The following is a 21,853-nucleotide window of genomic DNA, read 5'->3' on the forward strand; positions in this document are numbered from 1 at the left end:
CGCCCGCTCGGCGCTCGCTGCGCCGCTTGTCCCTTCTGGCGCCCCGTAGGCGCTGCCCTTTGACCCCTGGCTGTGGGGTGAGAGGTCGGGCGGCCATCTTGTGGCACCGTGTTGCCGTCGGTGCCGCCGCGTCGCGCCCTCCCCCGGGCGGAGCAGGCCCGGCGCGGGGCCGGCCCGGCGCCATGTCATCGTTCTCGGAGTCGGCGCTGGAAAAGAAGCTGTCGGAACTGAGTAACTCCCAGCAGAGCGTGCAGACGTTGTCTCTGTGGCTCATTCACCACCGCAAGCACGCAGGGCCCATCGTCTCCGTTTGGCACCGGGAGCTCCGTAAAGGTTGGATGTCAGGGGGAAGTTCTTCACTAGGAGAGTGGTCAGGGCCTGGAACAGGCTGCACAGGGAGGTTGTGGATGCCCCGTCCTTGGAGGTGTTCAAGGCCAGGTTGGACAGGGCCTGGGCAACCTGATCTATGGGGACTCTATGGGGGTCTATGGGGTCTCCTGGGCAACCTGATGTAGTAAAGGTGTATGTTTGGTGGCCCTGCCAGGCAGGGGGGTTGGAACTACATGATCCTTGAGGTCCCTTCCAACCTGGGTCATTTTGCAATGAGTTTATGGGGACACTGGAGCTGCTCTGAAAGCAGTTGCTGCCACCTCTGACATCGTGTACAGCTGCCAGCACCCACCCTTGGAGTGCGTGGGTTTGTGCCCCTTCCATCTGGGATGAGCTTCCAGAGGCCTTAGTGGGGCTGTGAGAACAAGAGCTCTGTTTTCTCTCTCTGCTGCTGTGCTCAAGAGAACAGCATCCCTCGTGGCTTCTGCCCATGGTGAAATGGGGCCTGGTGGTGTCACAGTAGGAAAAGTTATGGGATAAGTTACTTTAAAACAGCATCGTGTAGAAAAACATCAGAGTTTCTGCAGTTTCATTCAGTTCTGAATTATGTTGCGTATCAAATTATTGGGTTTTTTTGTGCTGTTTTGTTTTTTGTCCTGAAGCTAATGAACAAAAAAATCTGATGATATTACACATGGGTTAGAGCAGCTCTTTTTAAACTTCCCAAGAATTAAATATAGGGTTTTCCTCAGAGATGAGGTGTTGGGCAAAAAAACCAACGCTGAAGCTCCCGTTTGTTTTCTAAGTTAGCTAGTGGAAAGCAAAATAAAGCACAGAATTAAACAGATGAAGGACTGCTTGACTTCAAAGCCTTTGATTTGCCATGGTAAAATTGAAATCTTGTTAGATTTGTTTTTAAGCTAAAAAGCTGTGAGTTGCTGTGAAAATAATGCTGAGGATTTGGGGTCAAAAAATAAGAAATAAATATAATTTATTTTTTTAATATATATATATTTTTCCTTCCAGCAAAATCAAGTAGGAAACTTACTTTCCTATACTTAGCAAATGATGTCATCCAGAACAGTAAGAGGAAAGGTCCTGAATTTACCAGGGAATTCGAATCTGTTCTTGTGGATGCATTTTCTCATGTTGCCAGGTATGTTGCTGCATTTTGTATTTCTTAACTGTCCTTGTAATACTAAATCTAATTAGTTGACTTTTTTGAAGCATTAAGAACATCCATACCTTGTCTGTAGTAGAGGTTGGGTTCAGTCTGCTTTGTACTTAGGAACTGTTCCATGGTGATATTTCTCTGTGGGGGAATTTGTATTGAATTGTGAGGCACTGATTCACATACAGACATCTGTGCTTTCTGTGCAGCTCCTGTATGCTTTATTTTAATTGTTACCAGAAGATCTTGAAGGTCTGTTCTGTGTGTAGTAAAACTGAACAGCTGCATCTGTTTTGCTGAAGCTTCTTAATGAATGGCTTTTCTTCATTACTGGAAGTCTCTAAAACAGACCTGGTATCTTAGGTTGCATCATCCTCATCATTCTTCTGGCTTGGGTGTAGTTTCTTTTGTTTTATAGGTTGTTTTAATAGTTATCTGATCATTGGCTTCCTTGCTAGATAAAGGAAGGGTTTCATACATAAAGGGGGAGACCTGAGGCAGCAGCAGTCCTAGCAAGGACAGACTATCACTTAGTTAATATTCTCTCTAAATAGTGTAATAAGTCTTATTATCTCAGCTAAACAACTTTAACGTTCTGTGTGCTTAGTGCTATATTGTTCTGGATGGCTGTCTAACTTTCAGTGTGCCAAATGAGTATGTTTAAATGCCTAATGAGCCAAACAACCTGTTTTTTAATTGAGATGTTATTGACTGAGACAACTGTTTAAACTTAACACTGTGAATTGTAAGCGTGTCAACTTGAAGGTGTTTTATTTCTGTTCTTGGAAGTTCAGAGAGATATCGGGTTCTTTCCTTGAAAGCTGTTCTTGCCCATACATTGGGGTGAGGATTTGGGATTCAGGCAATCTTTGGATCCAGCAAAAGGGAAAAATTGATCACAAATGTGTTTTAAAGTGTTTCTATTAGACAGTGAGAGAGAATCTCACCAGATGTATGAGTATTGCCATGGATGCAGTGGAAGTTAGATGCTCTCTTCAAATACTCTGTATGTTTTTCAGCTGAATGATAATTATTTTCTGATCTTTGAGCAGAGAAGCAGATGAGGGCTGCAAAAAGCCCTTGGAACGATTGCTTAACATCTGGCAAGAAAGAAGTGTGTATGGCAGTGAGTTCATACAACAACTGAAACTTTCTATGGAAGACTCCAACAGTCCCCAAACTAAAGGTAAATGGATGTGGTTTTTATAGAGTATTTTACTTTAGTTATTAAATATGGAGTGACAGTGAGGAGTGAAGCTTTGGGTTGCTGTAGTTGGGTTGTTTTCAGAGTTGGTCATGGAGATTCCTCAGGGTTCTATTGGGAGAAGTGTGATTTTACGTTGTCCTGCTCTAAATGTCTGTGGGTAGTTAGCTCGGCTATTGTGGTTCCTTTTGCATATCTATATTTTATTATGATTTGGCAAGGGCTTTTTAATTAATGAAAGCTGGCATATATTACCAGAAGCTTGTGTCTTTTTTTCTTACACCAGTTGGAGTCATCTGAGGAGAAAGTAATAATTTTCTGTGATTTCTTATCGTTAGAAAGATGAGAAACTTAGTGTAAACTTCCTGTATTTGCTGTATTTTTATACTGCTTTGACAGATGCTGCCTGTTCTGTGTTGTCTGCATTTACTGTAGTGAGGAGTGGGTGGCAGTAGGATGATGCCTGACCTGTGGAAAGTGAAGGTCATTAAAAAATGACGACTGTTCTGGTCAAGGGAATTTGTTCACTCAGCAGCTGAAGGTGGTGTCAGCATCTTTATGTGAGCCAGAGTCAGATTGCTGCTTTGACCAAGTTTTGCTTGGTTCCTGTAGAGGTACGATGCTTTGAGAGAGAGCTTCATTATTAATAACATACTCTTAGGCCATTCTTACATGGTAAAAGCAAGGAATATACATCTTGCTCTTCTTCTGAGCTTGGTAATTGTATGGAATGAACATGAGTAAAGTATGTGAAGACATGAAGCTGCGGGTTGAAGGGTTTTAATGCATTGCAGGCAAAGTTATTGAATGGGTGCTTTAGCAGCTTACAACAAAAGCCTTCGTGTGTAGCATCTGCTTTTTCCACAGTAGCTGATTTGGCTGAAGGGCTTGTCTCTTCCATCAGGACCTCCCACGCAGGTCTCCATTCTGGGGCTGGGAGGTGGGGAAATAAGTTCTGGGAGGGCTGATACACTTATGGTCTGGAAGTGGAATAGTTCATTTTGTGTTCCTTCCAAACTGGGCCCAAGGCCTAAGGCAACTGTTTGTCAGGAAAGGATTGAACTTAACATTCCTGAATTCTTTTCAAAATGATTATCTTGAAGCTGTTGATTTCTTAAGTCACCTGGGTAAATGTTTCATTTTTTAGCTAAACAAAGTGATACAGTGCAGCCAAGAAACACAGCTGTGACTTCCAGGTGAACCGGCAATGAACTGTTACTCATTGGGTGTTAGATTGTATCAACCAGACCTTTTCAGAAGTGCGAGAATTGCTGCTTTGTCAGTTCATTGTGGTGGATTTCCTCATTTGGTTTTTTAAAAATCAGTTTTCTTTCCTGAGTTGAAAAAACCCTCAGAGTCCTGAGCTTTCATTCCTTGTTTTCACTGTCATGCTTTTCAAATGCACCCTAATCGTGGTGAGGTCTCATTTCATATGGGATGTGTATAGCAGTTATCTGTATTGCAGAAGGCTTTGATGTGGTGAATGTAATCAGGCTGGGCGATGACTTAAGTTTTACAGATGTAATATGTGTCATGACCATGAGAGGTGTTATTCCTTTGCAGCCCTTCTATCTGCTTGTTTTTGTGAGCATCTGGGCTAGGTGTAGCTCAGAGATGGGTAGTGTCAGCGTCTTCAGGTTGATGCAAACTTAAGGCTCTTCAAAACATTTAACAGCATAAGAACATCTGGTCCTGTGACAAGGAGTATGCTTTTGTTCAGCCTAAGATAGGCGTTTGTTCATTTTATATTGGGTTGAGACTTAAAATCAATTAAATGGTTATTTTTAACAATAAGAATTGTTAAAGGATTAAGAACAAAGTTTTAAACTCCTAGCTTTCCTGTTCAATACATTCCTATCCTATGTTCAACATAGGATCCACAGTCACTTTCTCTTTGCTGTGCATATGATCCTGGAGGGAAATCAAAGAAGCGTATTTAACTCTCAAACTAGTCTGCAGGCAGTGAGAACAAAGAGCTGGGTGGCCTAGATGGGAAGATCTCCTGCTTTGCCAGCTTGTAGGAAGTCTTCCTTTGTCACTGAAGCATTTGACACTGTAAGTTTTCTCTAGCCACATGAGATGATTTGAAGGCTGAAAAGCTGGTTGGTGGAGGAATACCTTTATAATTCTCACTGGATTTTCCTGGCACTACAGCAGCAACGAGATCAACAGCAATCTGGAGATTCACTGCAGAGCTGTTATGACAGCAATTGTCAGTTATTTTGGAGGAGAAAGTGCTTTGCTCTTTCTAAGGCTTTTAGGGAGTAGTTCAATTTCTGAGCTGTGAAAAAGACCCCAAAGGAAGCAGGAAAACTGAAATCCTCTTGAGTAATGGCTCCTGTCTTAATGTTGGCATCAACAGCAGGCTCTGATTCTCCTGGAAGGATCTTTTCCATCTTCCACAGGGATGCCCTGGTTGTTGTTTCAGCAGCTGTGTGCAATACACCACTGTTATATTCAGATCGGTGTTAGATGCTCTTAGTGCTTTCTATCCTTTTGTTGGATTTGACTTTTTCATATATGTAGACTGCAGTGGATAAATTACTCCTGACTTCTAGATTTTTGAAGGCTACCCAGGCAGGGTATGTTGTAGTTTATGCCTGGCATCCTGTTCTGTTTCAGGGGTCTCTTTCCACTATATGCTCTTAATTTGCAAATAAGTGTACTTTTTTTTCTGGTGTGATGGAGATGGTAATTCCATATTCTTCAGGGAGGTCTTTTACTGCCCATGTTTACCAGTGTTGGAGGAAAAATAAGTGCTACAGTCCACACTTGTTATGCAACTCATGCCCAAAACACTACTGCAAAGCAGCCTGCTTTGCTCCTTAGGCACCTGGCCGCAGTGTCCCTTGGCTGCCATGCCCCCATCATGGAGTGGCTGCTTTTGGGGCATGCCAACAGCTGGCTGCTGTTGCTTAGGGCTGCAGGTGTCTGTGCACCTCGCTTCTGTAGAGTCTTTTTAGTCCAACTTGTTCAGACAAAATTCAGTGGAATGCCAAATCCTCTGTGTTAGTCATTACCAAACATAAAACTGTGTCTTGTGGTAGAACAGTTGGCTGCACAGCAGGAGCTGTTTTTCAGCAATTTGAATCCCCATTCTCATTCATGTTTTTGCTTCTGTGTGTGCTGTGGTCATTCATTCTTATATTGATTATCTTGTGTTTATCTTCTGTTGGTTAATTACTTTATGCTAAGTACATACAAGTAGTAAATACTGAGGGCACCATTGGCAAGGCTTGATTCCAAGGATGTTCCCTGGTCTCTGTCCTCTGCTTTTCTTTACAAATGAGCCTGAGTTATAAATTGTGGTGGCAAGTCTGAGGAATGGTCTGTCTTCTGGAGGTTCTGTAATTGGATCAAAGGCTGTGTTAAGACTTCTGACTCATTTAATAAACTGTCTTCTCTTTCAAGGCAAGATATACTATGCTAAGGTTCATTCACCCCACTGTCTTGCCTTATGAAATTATTTCTGAAGTGTTATAGGTTTCCTGCTGGGAGATTGGTTCACGCTCTGCCCGTAGCTGCTGCTGCCATCACATCATGCCTCAGAGCTTGAGTTTGACAGAGCTATCCTGGAGTCTGTTGTGATGGAAGAGTGAAAGGTTGAATAACCAGCAGTTACTCAATTGATTGTGGGACTACAGCAAGTGAATGCTTGGTGCAAAAAAGAACTTGGAATTCCTCTGTCCACGTGTATCTTAGGATCCATGCTTCGTTTCTACTGGTAGAAAATCGTTACTAGCATACATAGTATTAAATGGGGAATCCTAGCAGGGTTGAAGGCCTGATGTTTATAGGTAATTTGGGGTATTTAGTTGCCTTTCCTCCCTCCAACATAGGAGGCTCAAAGATGCGCACTGTGTATACTGCAGTAAGAAGACAGTAACCTTGTAGTTTGTGTATGTGCAGAGAACTGTGTGGGCAAAATCAACCTGTTCTTGCTATTTTGTATTTGATTATTTGGATTGCAGTGCAAGTGTTGGATCCCGTTTGTGGTCATCCTCTTCAGAGAGGCCTAAACCTTAGAGCACAGGGTGTAGGCTGTTTTAAAGTAGAGATTGTGAGTGTAGGCAGATCTGGTATCCAAATGAGTTGCTCATGTGTCTTTAGTTGCAGAAGAGAAGAAATCGTCTTTGAAGCGGACTTTTCAGCAAATACAAGAGGAGGAAGATGACGATTACCCCGGGAGCTACTCACCCCAGGACCCCAGCGCTGGGCCACTGCTGGTAGGTGGGAGGGGGTGGGAGTGGGAGAAGTTTAGGAGGCCGTGTGGTCCCACCACAAGGTGGAGCTCCCAACAAGTAAAATGCTTTGGATGGGGAAGTTCAGTTGGGGGTTGAGATGTCAGCGTGAAATGGAACAGATTCTTTTTTTTCCATGTTGAAACACTGTGCCAATTCTAAACGATTTCAGGTAGTCCAAGCTAAGATCTGAATATTGATACCAATAAAGAATCACAAAGGACTGCTAGAATAACAAACTGTAGTTTAAATCTTTCTCAAATCAGTAGGTAATCTCTTAAACTTAAGGCTTTAATGCTAGTAGAGCCAGGTTTTTGGGGTCTTTTTAATTGGTAACACATATCTCCAGTTGTTTATGAAAAAGCTCAAACTTTGATAGGTTTCTGTGGGAGTTGGTTAGGAAAACCAGGTGGTTTTTTTTGAGGCTGTTGTGTTAGGGTTGTGGAAACAATAGGAATGAATTAGAGGATCGTTCTGACCATTTAAGGCTACGAAATACACAATGGTTAAACATATGTTCATTTGAAAAGGATACAAAAAATGACGCTGTGCATCTGGTAGAGTGTAAACTTGGAAAAAATAAAAATAAATCGGTTGTCAAAGAAATAAATGAGGTTTGTTGGGTGTTTTTTTTTTTTATTTTTTGGCTGCTTTTAGCTCCAGAGGCCTTGCAACTTTAGGTTTCTCTTGACGATGAATGGTCTTTGTTACTGTTGGAAATCATTAGGAGTTTCCAAAGAAGTTATAACTATTAAGCAATAAGCTTAATTTTTTTTTTCCTCCTCCAGATAAAATGGTGAGACTTTCATAAGAACTTATTTGAAAGTTTTCAGTGTTTTGATCAGTTTTCAAACTATTGAAATACTGTTTAAGTATCAATGGCATTTCCAGGGCAAGGACTGTGGTTACAAAAGCTTGTATTAAAGAAATGAAATATGTTTTCTTTCTCCTTATGAAGTCTCCCTTCCTCCCTCTGCTCTCTGGAGCTATATAGGGTAGATACATTGAGTCAGCGGAACTATTATCTAGGCTGTTCTCATCCACATTATTTTTAAGCTAGGATATCTTTTGAGTGTATTCATTTAAGCTGATGTATTTTTCTCAGTGTGTTAAAACAGTTGAGAGGTGAAGCTGAGGAGATACAGTGGAGTGCGGTGTGAGTGCCTTGCACTTCCAAAGAGCTGGTTTTCCTAACTAAGGATAGCGGTGTCAGCAAAATCAGGACAGTGTGAACGTTCCTTTAACAGCTGAATCTATTGGTTACCTACCAGAAGTTTAGGAAATTTCAAAAAGTTTAACTGTGGAAATACAAAGCCCTTTTGTTTACACTGATACAAGGGGCTCTGTCTGTTTGCATGTCAGAATGCACCTGTGGAATTCAACAGCAGTGTGTGTATGTGCTGCAGTCAGTTTAAGAGAGGGCATCAGAAACATGTTGAGAAACAGCCCAAATCCAATGCTATGCAGAGGGCGGGTTCCTCAGACTGGCATGTGGTAACTTTTAGGCTTTGACTTAAACCATCACTTATCTTAACTGGAATGATAAGTTTTCCACTGTGGAGTCTTGAAGATGGTGATCCTACTTTTATTGTGCATCAACTACCTCAGTGCTGGAGTACTGTGAATTTAATGGGTAGTTCCTGTGTTAGGAAGCAACTGTTGGAAGATGACTTGCAAAAAGCATTCTGGAAGTGGATTCTTTTAAGTTAGTGATGTCAGATGGGAGAGGACACATCCATAGGAATTAGCAGAGAAGTTATTTTCATTTAATGTGAGTTAACTTGTCTTGCAGACAGAGGATTTGATCAAAGCTCTGCAGGACCTGGAGAATGCAGCATCAGGAGATGCAACGGTGCGGCAAAAAATTGCCTCTCTGCCTCAGGAAGTTCAGGATGTTTCATTACTGGAGAAAATTACAGGTATGAAACTAGGAGATAAAAGAACCTTGGTCCAAGGAAAAACTTCAGATATGTATGTATAATGTTCGTTTGGAATAATCACAGCGCCTGGGGGTGAATTTCTGCTTTTGTGTCCTTGTTTTGTCATTCTTGGCATTCTGACAGAATGTAAATGAACCAGGGCTAGAGTTCTCAAATGAATGATTGATTTTTGAGCACCTTGAACAGTACATACCTTTGAGTTTTGTCAGAATTGTCCTGAGTAAATGTGTACACAATGATTGCTATGGAAAAGGAAACTCGCTACTCTCATAAGTCTTTCACCCTTTATTTGAACCAAGTTTTACAGTTGTTTTTGAGAAGTAATTTGAAATCCATTTGGTTTTTGTTCCTGGAAGCAGCTTCATTTATAACTTACTATGAACGGTCACTTTATCATTTATTTGAAAGATACTCTTGCTGTGTCCAGCTGTGAGTAGTGCTGTGCAATTCACGTGATTGCTCGTGTTGGTAATTAGGACTTTTTCATAGGAAAGTATTAAGAGCACACCATCTAATTTGTTCAACTATATCCTAGCAGCACAGCCTGAAGTAGTAGGTGAATTAACCTGGTTATAGGACTCCCTCCCATATTGTTAGTATCTCTGCAAGAGCAAAATGCAGCCGATCCAATCAGCTGCTGAAAAACACCATTCTTGTGTCTCTAGCCCTGCCTGCTTCCATTGTGTGCTCTGCAGTCAGATTTGTTCTCACACTGAGCCAGAGGTATATTTATGAATGACACATTACTGCACACACACATGGTGAGTTGTCACCCTTCTATCAGAAATCAGCAATCTAGAGTTAAAACCAAACCCTCCTGCTTGCAGACAAAGAGGCGGCCGAGCGCCTTTCGAAGACCGTGGATGAAGCGTGCCTGTTGCTGGCCGAGTACAACGGGAGGCTGGCAGCTGAGCTGGAGGACCGGCGCCAGCTGGCACGAATGCTGATTGAGTACACGCAGAACCAGAAGGACGTATTGACAGAGAAAGAGAAGAAGCTAGAAGTGAGTACTGATGGATCCGGTGCTAGCGTGCTGTTTGTCTCACCAAATGCTCCCACTTGACTCCAGATGTATGTGTTTATCTAAAAGATGATGGTTGTAGGTGGTGTTTCCATTTAGAGTAAAACAGGGAGGAGAATGGCATAAAAACTCTGGAGGAAACAAGTTGAGTTTGGTGGTTTAATCACATGTTGGATTTGGAAGGCCCATCACTTGATGGTTTTTAAAGAAATATAGCTGCATTTCACATATACTCATTTTAGTACGTGCAATCTCCATTCCCAAAAAGTCAAGCTTCCTCTGGCATAGCCAGCTGTATTTTTGGTTGGTTGGTGGCTTGTTTTTTTAATTTATTTTTTTCTTATTACTGAGTGTTTCATCTGCCTTCTCACCTCTACCCAATAGAGATGCAATTTAAGCAAAATCTTCTGGCATACATTGTTTAACAGCTGTTTTTACCAACAGCTTCAATAGCAGACTACAAATTGGGCTGATATCAAAAGCTTTTCCTGCCTTACCTCTCTTGAGTGAGGAGTGCATGAAACTGAAAATGGGAGTGCACTGGCTGGACCTGAGCATTAGCCACAAGCCCATGTTGAGTGCACGGGCTGCGGCAGACAGCCATTTATCTGAAGTGCTCTTCCTCAGAGAAGTTTTTAGCAGTGCACCCTGGGACTGGTATGGAAGTTTAATTAATGATTTTGGTTGTATGTCACTCTGCCATCTGTTAAACTGCCCCTTGGCGGCACATTAAGGGCTTCCTCTACACTGTCGGCTGCTGATTATTATGAACAGCTGCTGCTGGGTGGGACATGAGTTGCTGTAGAGGACAAAGTCTTCTGGAAGGAGACTGTGCTGTAGCAATTGCAAGTTCTGTTTACCGTCATGACAAACCTAATTTTCTGACAGCATTCAACATTGTTCTGAGGTAAACTTCATTTCGAGTGTATTCTTTGCCACGTGTGTTTATATTGGAGTTTCTGAATGTCTTGTGATTGTGAAAAGTTTCGCTCTGGCAAAACAGTGTGTTTCTAAATCAGCCAGGCAAGTGCAACTAGCTGATTCTGTTAGCTTGTTTAGCTTAAATTTCTTCAAACGTAACATCTGTCTTATGACCGAGACATTAAAAAGTACTTTCAAACACAAATATGAAAGATGCCATAACAACAAATTGTTTCTGGCGCGGACTGGCTCAATGCTAGTGGAAATCTTGGGTCAGGTTTTTCCTTGCTGAAAGGACGCATCTTTTCAAGTAGAGCATACATATATTAAGAAAACGTAAAATTGAATATGATATATTGCTGCTTAGGTTTTTTTAAGGCAAATGGCAACCTGTTGCACAGCAATGCTCTCAAAAAATGGAGGAACAGTTCGTACACTTGAGTCTGCTCAAGATAGCATGAAGGTCTCTAATGCACCGACTGAAACAATCGTACAGTTGTGGGTTTTTGTTGTGGTTTGATGCTGATGAGGACAGTTATTTGAAAGCTAACTCTGGCAGACACACAAAGTAAATGAAATTGGAAATTGAAGGTTAAGCAGCTCAGTGAGTGAGCTACTTTGATAGGAGTAATCCTGTGGGGTTGCAGGATGGGTTGTTTGTACGCTCTTAAAAGTAAACATGTTTTTAATACATTGAAAACTCGAGAATGATTTTAATCAGCGATTAGAGCAGTCTTTGTCCTTCTGCCAAAATAAGGTGGTCTTGGTACTGTGGAAGTCTAAAATTAGTTGTAGGAGATGCTGCTCGCTGATATTTGTTTAACATGAAGGCACAATTTGTGCTCGCCGCAGTTCTTAGCTGGGCATATTGGCTGATTAAAGCACCCCATTGTTGCCGAGTTGTGGAGGGTTAATCAATAGTGGAAGTTGTTGATTACAGATGAGGCCCTATCTGCTTATCGGGTTTGTTTGATGTTCTCACAGTACCACTTGATAAGGGCCTGGGTTTTTCTTTGTAGTGCTAATGAGCGTTTTAGTGGCAGTATCTGAAATTCTTGCGGCAGTTAGAGGAAGCACCATAAAGAAAACAAAACGGTTTCTTAAGCAAAGGCTGAAATGAGGAAACAATGGAAAACAATAAGTTTCTGATTGAATGATTTATGCTCTTGAGATAACTTTCCTAGAATCCTTGGTGCTGTTGGCTGTGAGTTTGGAATCTTGTAAAGTAAGTTTGTTGGCTCTCAGATGAGAAGGGGTTCTCAGAGGGCAGACCATTCACATCATGATTCTAATCCAGTAAGTATATCAGTGGAATGGGGGGGGTTTGGTGTTAGTGTGACTGGGTATTACTTTAAGGTACATAAATATATGGTTCAGGAGTCACCGTGGGTATTTCTCATGTTTTACTTACAATGTAATGTCTTTCACTGTGATAGTAATGAAAACAGATAATCGTTCTGTACTGAATAGCAGCTTTTTGCTATCTGAAGAGCTACATTTCACGACCCTATTAATACTATCCCTTGTGAAGCACAACAAATTCTCCTAATTTACTAACTGGGTGTATTTATGCCTGATGGGCTGATGCACAAAATCCTGTGTGATGCCAAAACCCTGGGAATGCAGAGAGAGCTCTTGTCATCAGTTACAGAAAAACTGTTACCAAGGGGCAGTGTGCTGAGAAAGGTGGCCTTGGGCAATGAATTACCCTTCAGCACAGGTGAGGTCTGGCATGAGTAAGGATTGAAAAAACACAGTGCTGAGAAATGCTGGTAATTGGAAGGGAGAAAGGCAACACAGAACCTGGAGATTGTAGCACACAGACAGGCTGCTTGTAAGAGCAATTTCCAGGGTGCAGGAGAAAAATTGAAAGCCTAACAATTAGGGCTGCTTTATTGAAAAGAAAGATTGTGGTGATTTGATTCTAGCCTAAAAACAGTTACAAGGACAGCAAGGAAGGATTCCTTTAATTCTGGCAGCACGCTGCAGAGCAAAAGCAGCTGGACCAAAGCTGATGTCAAACAGCCTATTACAAGGCATGTAATTTTAAGCGTAAATATTCCTTTAGATTAATTTACTGAATGCTATGGTAGGTTCTGTCAATTCAATATCTGAACACTGAATTCAATATCTGAACACTGTACTTGGAACAGTACTTTCCCTCAGCCGGGAATTACAGGCCTGATACTGCACTTACTGCCAGGCCTCACTCACTGTGCAGTTTTCAGGTCTATTGAGCCTTTGGTGCATTTTTTCCCCCTGACATCTCTGGTCTTTTGCTTTCATGTATCTGATTTACCTACAGCATTTTGAAACAGGGACTGAGGGCTCTTGTTCACTTTCTAAATTCTCATAATGCTTAACTCGGTATTTTGCATGTCGCTGCTTGACCTAGAGGAAATCTTAAGCTCAAGTGAATTCTGTCCTGTGTAACTCACCGTGGTGCACTGAGCTGTGTGGTGCTCCTTGGAAGGAATTTCCCATCACATCAATACCAGCCAGTCTGGTAATGTTCCAGCAAGGCTTATTCTGAATGAAACGCTTCCATCAGGTTTATTCAGTGGTGTTTAATCCTGATTTCATGTTTATTTCAGGGACTAAACATCCAGTTCACTCGGCCGGTGTGGATGTAGAATTCTGCGTACTGAGGAGGAATACTGATTAGCAAAGGCATTCATGTGGCTCAGTGCCAGGTTTTTTTCTGTCTCAAAGTCCTGCTTACAGCAAAGATCTCATTATTTTGCCTAAAAAAGGCAAATAGCATCCAGATACTGTTAATCTTAATGAAAACCTACTCTGCAGCAAGGCAATTAGCTAGATGCATGGAGTCCAAACTAAGATCTCAGCAAGCTGTGATTTCTTGTAAGTGCACTTCATTTCTTGTGGATTTTTATGGAGTAGATGGACCTTATGCAAGAATCCGCAATATGCAGTTTTGAAGCTTGTCATGTAAGGTAGCTAAATGAAAAACACGTTTCTCTATAAAAGCTGCTTCCAGTTCTGTAATGCAGAACATGACCACCACTTGGTCTATGGGGAGAGAGCAAAACCACTGAGCCTGGAAGGAGGTTCTGTGCCCCTGCTTACACGTGTTCCTGAGCAGAGCTGAGGTGTGCTCCTGAGTATGGCAAGTGGTAAATCCAAATAAATATGCCTCGTGCTTCCTGTGAAGGTAAGAGGATCCAGGGCTGTATCTCGCTGGTAGCATCTCTTCCATGTAGCAGCAGGCCTTCAGAACTCTAGGACAATGGTGGCTGCAGCTGAGCCCTCTTAGAAGCACTCCCTCCTGTGCTGTGCTTGCTGCAGCTCCTATTGCCCCTGCAACGGTGCTCAACCTCTGCAGGCCTTCACTGCACTGTGGGCAGTTGGCACGCCTTGATACCAGAGCAGATGGGAAGCATTAAGCACACACGCGGCAGTTCTCTAATGTGGTCAACGCTGTGTATCTAATCTGCCTAGTGAGAGTCCACCTCTTCTAGGAAATCTTAATTCCTGGATTACACCCTTAGAACATTGTTTCCATTCCTGAACTGTGTCCTTTCTGAGCCAGTGTTTAATGTATTTGAGGCTGGTCCTACTTCTTCCCTGTGGGTCTTTTTGTATTCTTGGCTTTTTTTCCTGTATGTTTTTTGTCTTTATTTTTTTTAACAAGTAGGATTTAGGCCTTACTTAAGACTCCAGCAGGACTGTCCTATTCCTCCTGCCCTGCTTCTTTCAGGGTACAACTGACACTAATCTTCCAGTGGAGGTAGATATTGGGTTTATCTGCTTTTACAGTGTTCTTATTCATGGATCTGGGCAATTCAGGCAGCACTGAAGTTCTTTCCTTGGGTTATTCTTGGAATTTGTTATTTCATCACCATTCACTAAACGTGGATGATTTGTTTGCTCTCTTGCTAACCTTCCGCCCCCCCTTCCCTGACAAAAAAACCCACTCTAAATCCAGCCTCCTCTACATTCTTTCTGTAAGCATTTGGAAGACAAGAATTCTTGCTGTCTCTTCCATATGTGCAGGAGGTGGCATTCTGCCATCACCCCATCTCACCTGAATTGTGAACTCCCAGTCTTGAACAGAATACAGTTTTCATTCTCTTTTCCCAGCACTGGCTTCTGTGTTCTCTTGCAGAAAAGTGTTAGATGTAGGAATTCAGTGCTTCGATGACTTTCATCTTTATCTGCTTTTCTTCTGTGTTCATTCTTAGAAACCCATTGTCTCTTTCTGGTATTTATTTGTCTTCATAATTCAGTTTTCTTGCCTTGTTTCCCTGCTGAAATATTTCTTGGAGTGGCAGGACTTGGGGATGTTGGGTGCATTCCTATTTTAATCCTGATCTGTCTTCCATGAAACAAAAACAAACCAAAACCTAGAAGCCCTAAATGAATGAGCACACCTTTTCTTGAGTGGCTTTGTTGTCATTGTTGCTGTTCCCCTCTGGACTTGTGAACAGCACACTTCATGTATCTGGTAGATAGAGATTATTTCAGAGTATTAACCCACGCATGTTAGCAGAATTGATACTCACTGAGCCTTGTGAAAGAATGTAAGTTTGAAAGGTGTTAAAGGACGCTCTGGTTTGTGGCTGGCTGGAAACTTGCAGAATATATTTATAATAGGTGTGTTCTGAGTTGCTGTAATCAATTCTACTGCTCTCACTATTCTAATTCAAAGTAACAAAAGAGAGAATGTAAACTCATTGCTTGTAACCCTGCAGGAACTGCTGGCTTTGATATTTGGAGAAGGTGAAGAGAATTTCCATCATTGAGAAGGTTAGAAAGATTGGATTAAAGTTGTAAACCCTTCAGAAACATATTTTGATTTAATATGCACTGGTTCCATTTGATCTTCAAAGACAAACTTCTGTTCTCTGGTAAATTGTTCTCTTTGCCAAGTAATTAAGAAATATATGTTAATGATACGGCGGGCTTTATGGAAGCCTATTGCACGTAATTCTTCCAGTTTCATTTTGGAGATGCTTCCCCTGCTGACACACATCATTAGGTAAAGATTAGTGCGTTCCAGAAGAAATTACATAATGCTGTTTTTTATTTAAACAGCTGGTTTTTGTGACTCTAAATATTTACGTAACTGTCACAGAACTTTGAAAATAATATAAATATAAACTCCTAATTGAGAAGTCTGTGTTAAATAACTTGAGTGTATGTTGGCGTGCTCTTAAACATACCGAGATAAGGGTCTTTCATGCCAGAGTCCAAGGTCTTCTTCTGTCTTCTCATTATGAAATACTGATCACTATCACCTGGTTTGGTCTGGACTGTAGCGACATCTGAGAATGGTAAATATTGCATCGAATCTCATAGTATCCCAGGTTGGAAGGGACCTGTGTGGGTTGGAGTCCCACCACTGGTGTCTGAGAGCAGCACCTCAGGCACAGCTGCTGGTTGCCCATCTCTTATCTGGCAAGATCTCTCTGCGAGGCCTTTCCACTCCCACGGGAATCAGCTACTTCTAATTTAGTACCATCTGCAAACTTGCTTAGTCTGCATTAGTCCCGTGTCTGGATTGTTTATAAAAACATTGAAGGGAACTGCCCATAAAATGGGATTTTAACACTCAATCCAAAACTCATTTGTGGGAAAACTACTTGCAAGCTGCTGCTTTGGGGAAATTCAACTTACTGCTCTTCTCCCTTTGCTGTAATTAAATCTAAAAATGTTGGCAACTACCTTTTGCTTGATTTCAATCCAGTGCGGCCAAACCTTTGTCTGATTTATATTTAGTGATCACTTGTGTTCTGAGCTCACATGCCAGTCTAATGTAACAGCTGCTGGGGTTGCTAATGTGTATCGTCTATCTCATGACAAGAAGCCTCTGTTTCACAACCAAACACTCCAAGCTTATCAAGCTGGGGTGGGAGGAAGCACATTTCAGCAGATTAGTAATACCTGGGGTGTTCCTCAGACTGCTGCCTTTGTCAGTGGGATGTGTCTGAATAACGCTGTGTCAGTTTCCTCCTTTGGATCTGCACAAAAGCCAGTTGTCTGGAGAAGAATATAGGAATAGAGCAACTATATAATGACAGTTCTGTCAAATATTCCACCAGGTCTCAGTGTCTGTGGGGTCGTTCATGTAACTTTTGTTGAGGTATCATGGCAGGATCAGTGGCTCTGAGATGCTGAAGCTTGTGGACTTCTTGCTGGGGCAGGCTGTGAGTCTGGGTGCAGATGGCAGCTCTACAGTCGTGCAGTAGCTGCACAGAGAACAACCAAAACCTTGCCACTTTTTCCTAGAATCCTCACTTAAACAAACAATCCTGGCTTAACTAAAAGCACTGTAAGTTAACCTGTGTTTGATGCTTGGTCTCTCGTCTCTTTCCTGCAGGAATATAAACAGAAGCTTGCTCGGGTAACCCAGGTCCGCAAGGAGCTGAAATCTCACATCCAGAGCCTTCCGGATCTGTCACTGCTGCCCAACGTCACAGGAGGTCTGGCACCTCTGCCGTCTGCTGGTGACCTGTTTTCAACAGACTAGAACAAATGGTGTCCCCTAGTTTCCATTATTACCAGCAAAAGTAAGAAGACTGTTGACTGGAAATCCAGTCTTCCCAGATGTACAGTAGGAAAGAACTTTCAGACCCTGCTTTCAACCTCTTGGCTGCTCATGCTCACCTTCTCTCTGTGTACACTGGCTCACAACGAGGGCAGGATAAAGAGCGAGTTTTTGTGAGCTCTTAAGGGAGTGGGGATAGTCCGTATAAGCAATTTTCTCTCATAATTTTTCCTTACTCTTTAGTTTGTTTGCTCTTAGCACTTGTTACCCCACGAAAGTCATGAGAATCGTGTACATATATGGAAAGTGTTCAAAGAAAGGCTGACCGTATAACATTTTCCTCTGTAAAACTATTGTATTATTTCAGATTGTCTTGCCTGTTTTTGCTGGGTCTCTGAAGCTCGTATCTGAAAGCAGTAGTGGCTAGTGGGCTTCGTAGGGGTGCGTGCATGTGTGTCTGCAGGTATTATATCATGTCAGTGAAGGACAAAGGCACCTACTGAACAATGGCACAAATATTTTAAATCTACAGTTCCTCATGCTGTTGTAGGCCTCACATAAAAAATAGTTCCTATTTGGCATGAACATAAATTGAAACTCACCACAGGCAATAAAAATAAACAGCTTTTCTTTGTGAATTAGAGAGCTTCATAATTTAAGCTCTGCTGAGCCATGCAGAACTGGATATTACCTAAACGAGAGTGGAAGTAAATTTTGTTCTAGCTACCTTAGATTTATACTATATTTTTCCTCTTCATTATACAAAATAAACGATCACAGAAGCTTTGGTTTAACTGAGAGGCTGGAGTGTGGTGGATTGTAACTGGCCGTCACCCAGTGGCAGATCTGCTCTGAAGGTGGTCATGCTGAAAGCATTCTATAAATTCTCCCTGTAGCTTTAGTCAAGTTAATTGATGAACAGAAGTTAAATGTGATATAAACCCCCCCGTTTTTTTCTTAATCTAGAAAGTAGACCCATATACACATCCAGCATGCACATGTGCTATATCTATGCATGTATTAGAAGGATGTACTTAATTTTGTATCACAGATTGTGAGTTGATTTTATTATTGGGGGGGAAAAATTAGAGTACTCTTTAATTTGCTAATGTTCTAGCTGCCATGGATGTCATTAGATTTCAGTTTGTGTGGTAGGTCTATCAAGCTGGACTCTCATCACTGAAAACCATTCCTGTCTGGGAAAATAATCTGTTTAAATCTAATATCTCCTGCTGTGGAACACCTGAAGTTTCTGGAAACACTTGGTCTGACAGCACAGGCTCTATCACAGAGAGGCTGAAATGAGTTACGTTGGTGTGCTGTGTTTGTGCCTCGCTCTGGTCTTAAGCTGCAGTTCTCAAAGACGTGAGAAGATACCTATAGAAATGCAAATCTTGGTCTGCATTAATTTATTTTATGGAGTATTAAGTAGCCAATTGACATTCAGTTAAATAACACCATGTGTTTGGTGGTTTGGTTGTTGAAAAGCTCCTGTGCTTTTCTTACCGATGTTTCACTTTTGTTTATTTTTTTTCCTGTGAAAAGGAAACTTCTTCCACCCCTGTTGCCCAGCCAGGCAATGCCTTTCTTTTTCATTGGCAGGAAACTTTACGATGGCAGTGAATTATATTTTCCATGAATTGGTTTGATCTTGCAACCATTTGTGGACCAAATGTTGCTTACATCAGGCACCCAACACAGTCTGCTTTTGCCAAACATTAAAAAGGGAATAAAATAGGAAAACAAAGATAATAATCAAGGGAAACCAAACAAAGCCACCAAAGCTCCAAAATCCCAAACAAGAAGATGAATTTCTGTCCTGCCACAGCTCCCGGAGTTACCTTGAGGTTGCTTTAAGCAGTGATTGCTTTGACTGTGGATTGAACCCATATCCACTGTAAGACAAAACGTGTTGCCATCTCACGCTGTTGTTCTGGGCAGACGTCATGTGAGGAAGCGGGCTGTCTGTCTTTTCTTATTCTAGAAATGTTTGGACTTGTTGGTTGGTTTTTTTTTCCCCTAAGTGTGAGTGTGTTTTCTTTTGCTTAATTTAAATGAAGTCTCGTAGGTTTTACTTTCCTTTTAATGGGCAAAGGACATCTGGTGAACTGAGTAACGTTCTCTGAAGGTCAAACAGATTTTCCCAAGGTTTGTCTCTCTCTCTTTTTTTTTAATGCTAAAATCTGTATATTAATGGTTTTAGGAATTAATGTAGGCATATTGGCTGCCATTTGTGACAGCAGTATATTCTGAAATGTCTCATAGATCTATATTTTTGAATAAAGAGGGTGTCGTTGAATAGCGCTGGTTTTACTTGCTTCATTTGCAGTGCAGGTGCTGCTTGGACTCACTGTGGGTTTTGTTTGGGTGTTTTTACCCTCTGCATTTAAAGGACAGGAACTGCTGATCGGTCCTTATGGCAGAGTTTGAAGATGTGACCATTACTTGGACAAAGTCGAGCTGTGATCTGCATGTTGTGGCAGTACTTACACTGAATGGATGCGCAGCGTTCTTAGGTCATTGCATTCTACTTTTATTGCAGCATTCCTCAGAACTAACCTCTGATAAGAGAAGCACAAGGCACTGAAGACTTCCGGCTTCCAAGCTTATAAATTAATTCAGGTTATATGGAGGATGAATTAATAATTAGGTTTGGATACAAACAAACAGAAACCAAACCCAAACAGGAGCTTGGAAACTGACTTTCCTGTATGAAGCATTGAGAGCTGCTGCTGTTCCTGCAGGGTTTTGATGCTGTCTAATCAAAGCCTTTCCTCTGTAGAGGAGGAGGATCTTCACATCTTATTGTGTATTAATTCTCTTAGAGGTTTTGGGGGGGAGCTTATGGGTTCTTCACTCCAATTAACTGCTATTCAATAGTCTCTTTGGGCAAACTTGATAATTGTTTCATGTGCCTTGGAGAGTGTCAGCAAAGCTGCTTATAACTTTTAGCAATTTACGAATCTTTCATTAAGGAGGCTATATTTAGTCTGCTTTTGTAATCGACTTGCAGGAAGTTTGATCTGCAGCTTTCTGTGAGAAGAAGGGAGTCTGAAACGATTCCTTCCAGTGGAAAGCAGCCTTTGTATGGTGTCTGTTGGAGCTGGGGAGGTTTCAGTGACCTGGAATGTGGCTGAGTACTGCGTGTCCTTTCTTGCCTTTGAGACTTTTCTATTTTTATTTTATTTTTCTCTTTTTTGCAGAGCTGAAACAAATTCGTCCAAACCTATCTGCCTATTTTGCAGCTTCCTATGCAGTTAACTACTTCAGTGCATTGGGGTATTCCCTTCAGTCTTCCTGCTCACCAGGTATTTGTGTAACAAACTGATGTCGGCAGTGGGAAAATGAGGACAGGCTGTTCTTAGGAAACTTAAAGCTAAGCAAATGCCCTAAATACTTCTCAAGTTTGTTACGTGTCAACAGGTTTTATACCTTGGGCAACTTATTTTATAGGTCAGAGCCTTTCCAGAGCCGTAGCTTCAGAAGAAGTCAAGTCAGAGGTGACTTCACATTCAGGGCTGTGCAAAACAAAGCCAACCAATAATATATGTCTATTTTTAAATGATATTTGTGTATGTATACAACAATATATATATTTATATATCTATAAATACTTGAATCATCACATAGATGCTGTGATGGGCTGTTGAGAGGGGTGAGGTTGGGACAAGTGTTTTCCTGTAATTTTGCTTGCCTTTAGGGGAAGTGCCAGAGGTGTCAGCTGCGTCTGAACTTTGATATCGTTTGCAAGTTTGGAATTCACCAGATTTCCTGGGGCTAGTCATGCTCTGGAGGTTTTTGGATAAGCAAGTAAGGAGAGTAGGCTGTGCTCAGAAGAACAGGGAAGCTGGAAGGCTTGGAGGTTCAGTTTTACTGCAGTGTGAAGGTAAAGGAATTTGCTTTAGCACTGAACGCGTTACCTTTGTATTGCCTTAGAAAAACTCTTGTCTGAGTAGCCAAGTGAAATGTAGTCATTTCTTTTCAGGGAAGAAGGATAAAAATGTTCCTCTTAAAATATGGCAAATAAAGAGACTCAAATTCCAAGCTCTGTGTTCCAGGAAATACCAGTGGTGGTTTCACAACTCAGACAGCGGTCAGATGGGTGGTGGGAGGGCTGGGCTGGGGAGGCTCAGTCTGAGTGGCCCTAAAGTTGGGGAGTGCAGCAGTGTGAGCTTTGCACACCTGCAGGCTGGGCTCTATGGGTCAGTGGGTCCTGATGGGGGACAGGCTCTGGGCCTCCTGCAGGAGAGGGCAGTGCAGGGCTGGCCTCACTCAATGCCGTGAGGGTCCCATCACTGATACCCTCTGTTCTTGCTGCAGAACAGTGAAGCTTCTGCTGTGTGCATTGCTGCTGTTCCAGGGAGGCGATGGGATGTCTGCTATGACTGCACAGCAAGTGACAGCAGTCACAAATGGGTTGCAAGATGCTTTGTATGCTGTGCAGGGAACTGAGGGTGAAGGCCGTGCTAGTCTAGGACCCCTGTTTTGCATTGTTCCTTGTGTTCTGGTTTGTTTTT

At 42.0% G+C, this 21,853-nt stretch overlaps 1 protein-coding gene across 6 annotated transcripts; it reads left to right on the plus strand.

Annotated features, from left to right (window-relative positions):
• Window positions 1-74: 74 nt before the first annotated feature.
• RPRD1B (regulation of nuclear pre-mRNA domain containing 1B) lies at window positions 75-21,380 on the plus strand. Of its 6 annotated transcripts, none has more exons than XM_085520412.1 (8): window positions 75-333; window positions 1,357-1,486; window positions 2,554-2,687; window positions 6,816-6,931; window positions 8,739-8,865; window positions 9,714-9,889; window positions 17,169-17,358; window positions 20,540-21,380. In XM_085520412.1, the coding sequence occupies exons 1-7, from the start codon at window positions 183-185 to the stop codon at window positions 17,316-17,318; spliced, it is 984 nt and encodes a 327-aa protein (XP_085376538.1). In that variant the 5' UTR covers window positions 75-182; the 3' UTR covers window positions 17,319-17,358; window positions 20,540-21,380. The 6 variants fall into 6 exon arrangements, with proteins under 6 accessions (XP_085376538.1, XP_085376540.1, XP_015737316.1 ...); XM_085520414.1 differs by having other exon boundaries at window positions 6,822-6,931; XM_015881830.3 differs by lacking the exon at window positions 20,540-21,380 and adding an exon at window positions 15,541-15,595 and having other exon boundaries at window positions 17,169-19,635.
• The last annotated feature ends 473 nt before the right edge of the window (window positions 21,381-21,853 follow it).

This window comes from Coturnix japonica, chromosome 19, assembly GCF_054131305.1.
Source record: "Coturnix japonica strain WE chromosome 19, WE-NBRP24, whole genome shotgun sequence".
NCBI lineage: Eukaryota > Metazoa > Chordata > Aves > Galliformes > Phasianidae > Coturnix > Coturnix japonica.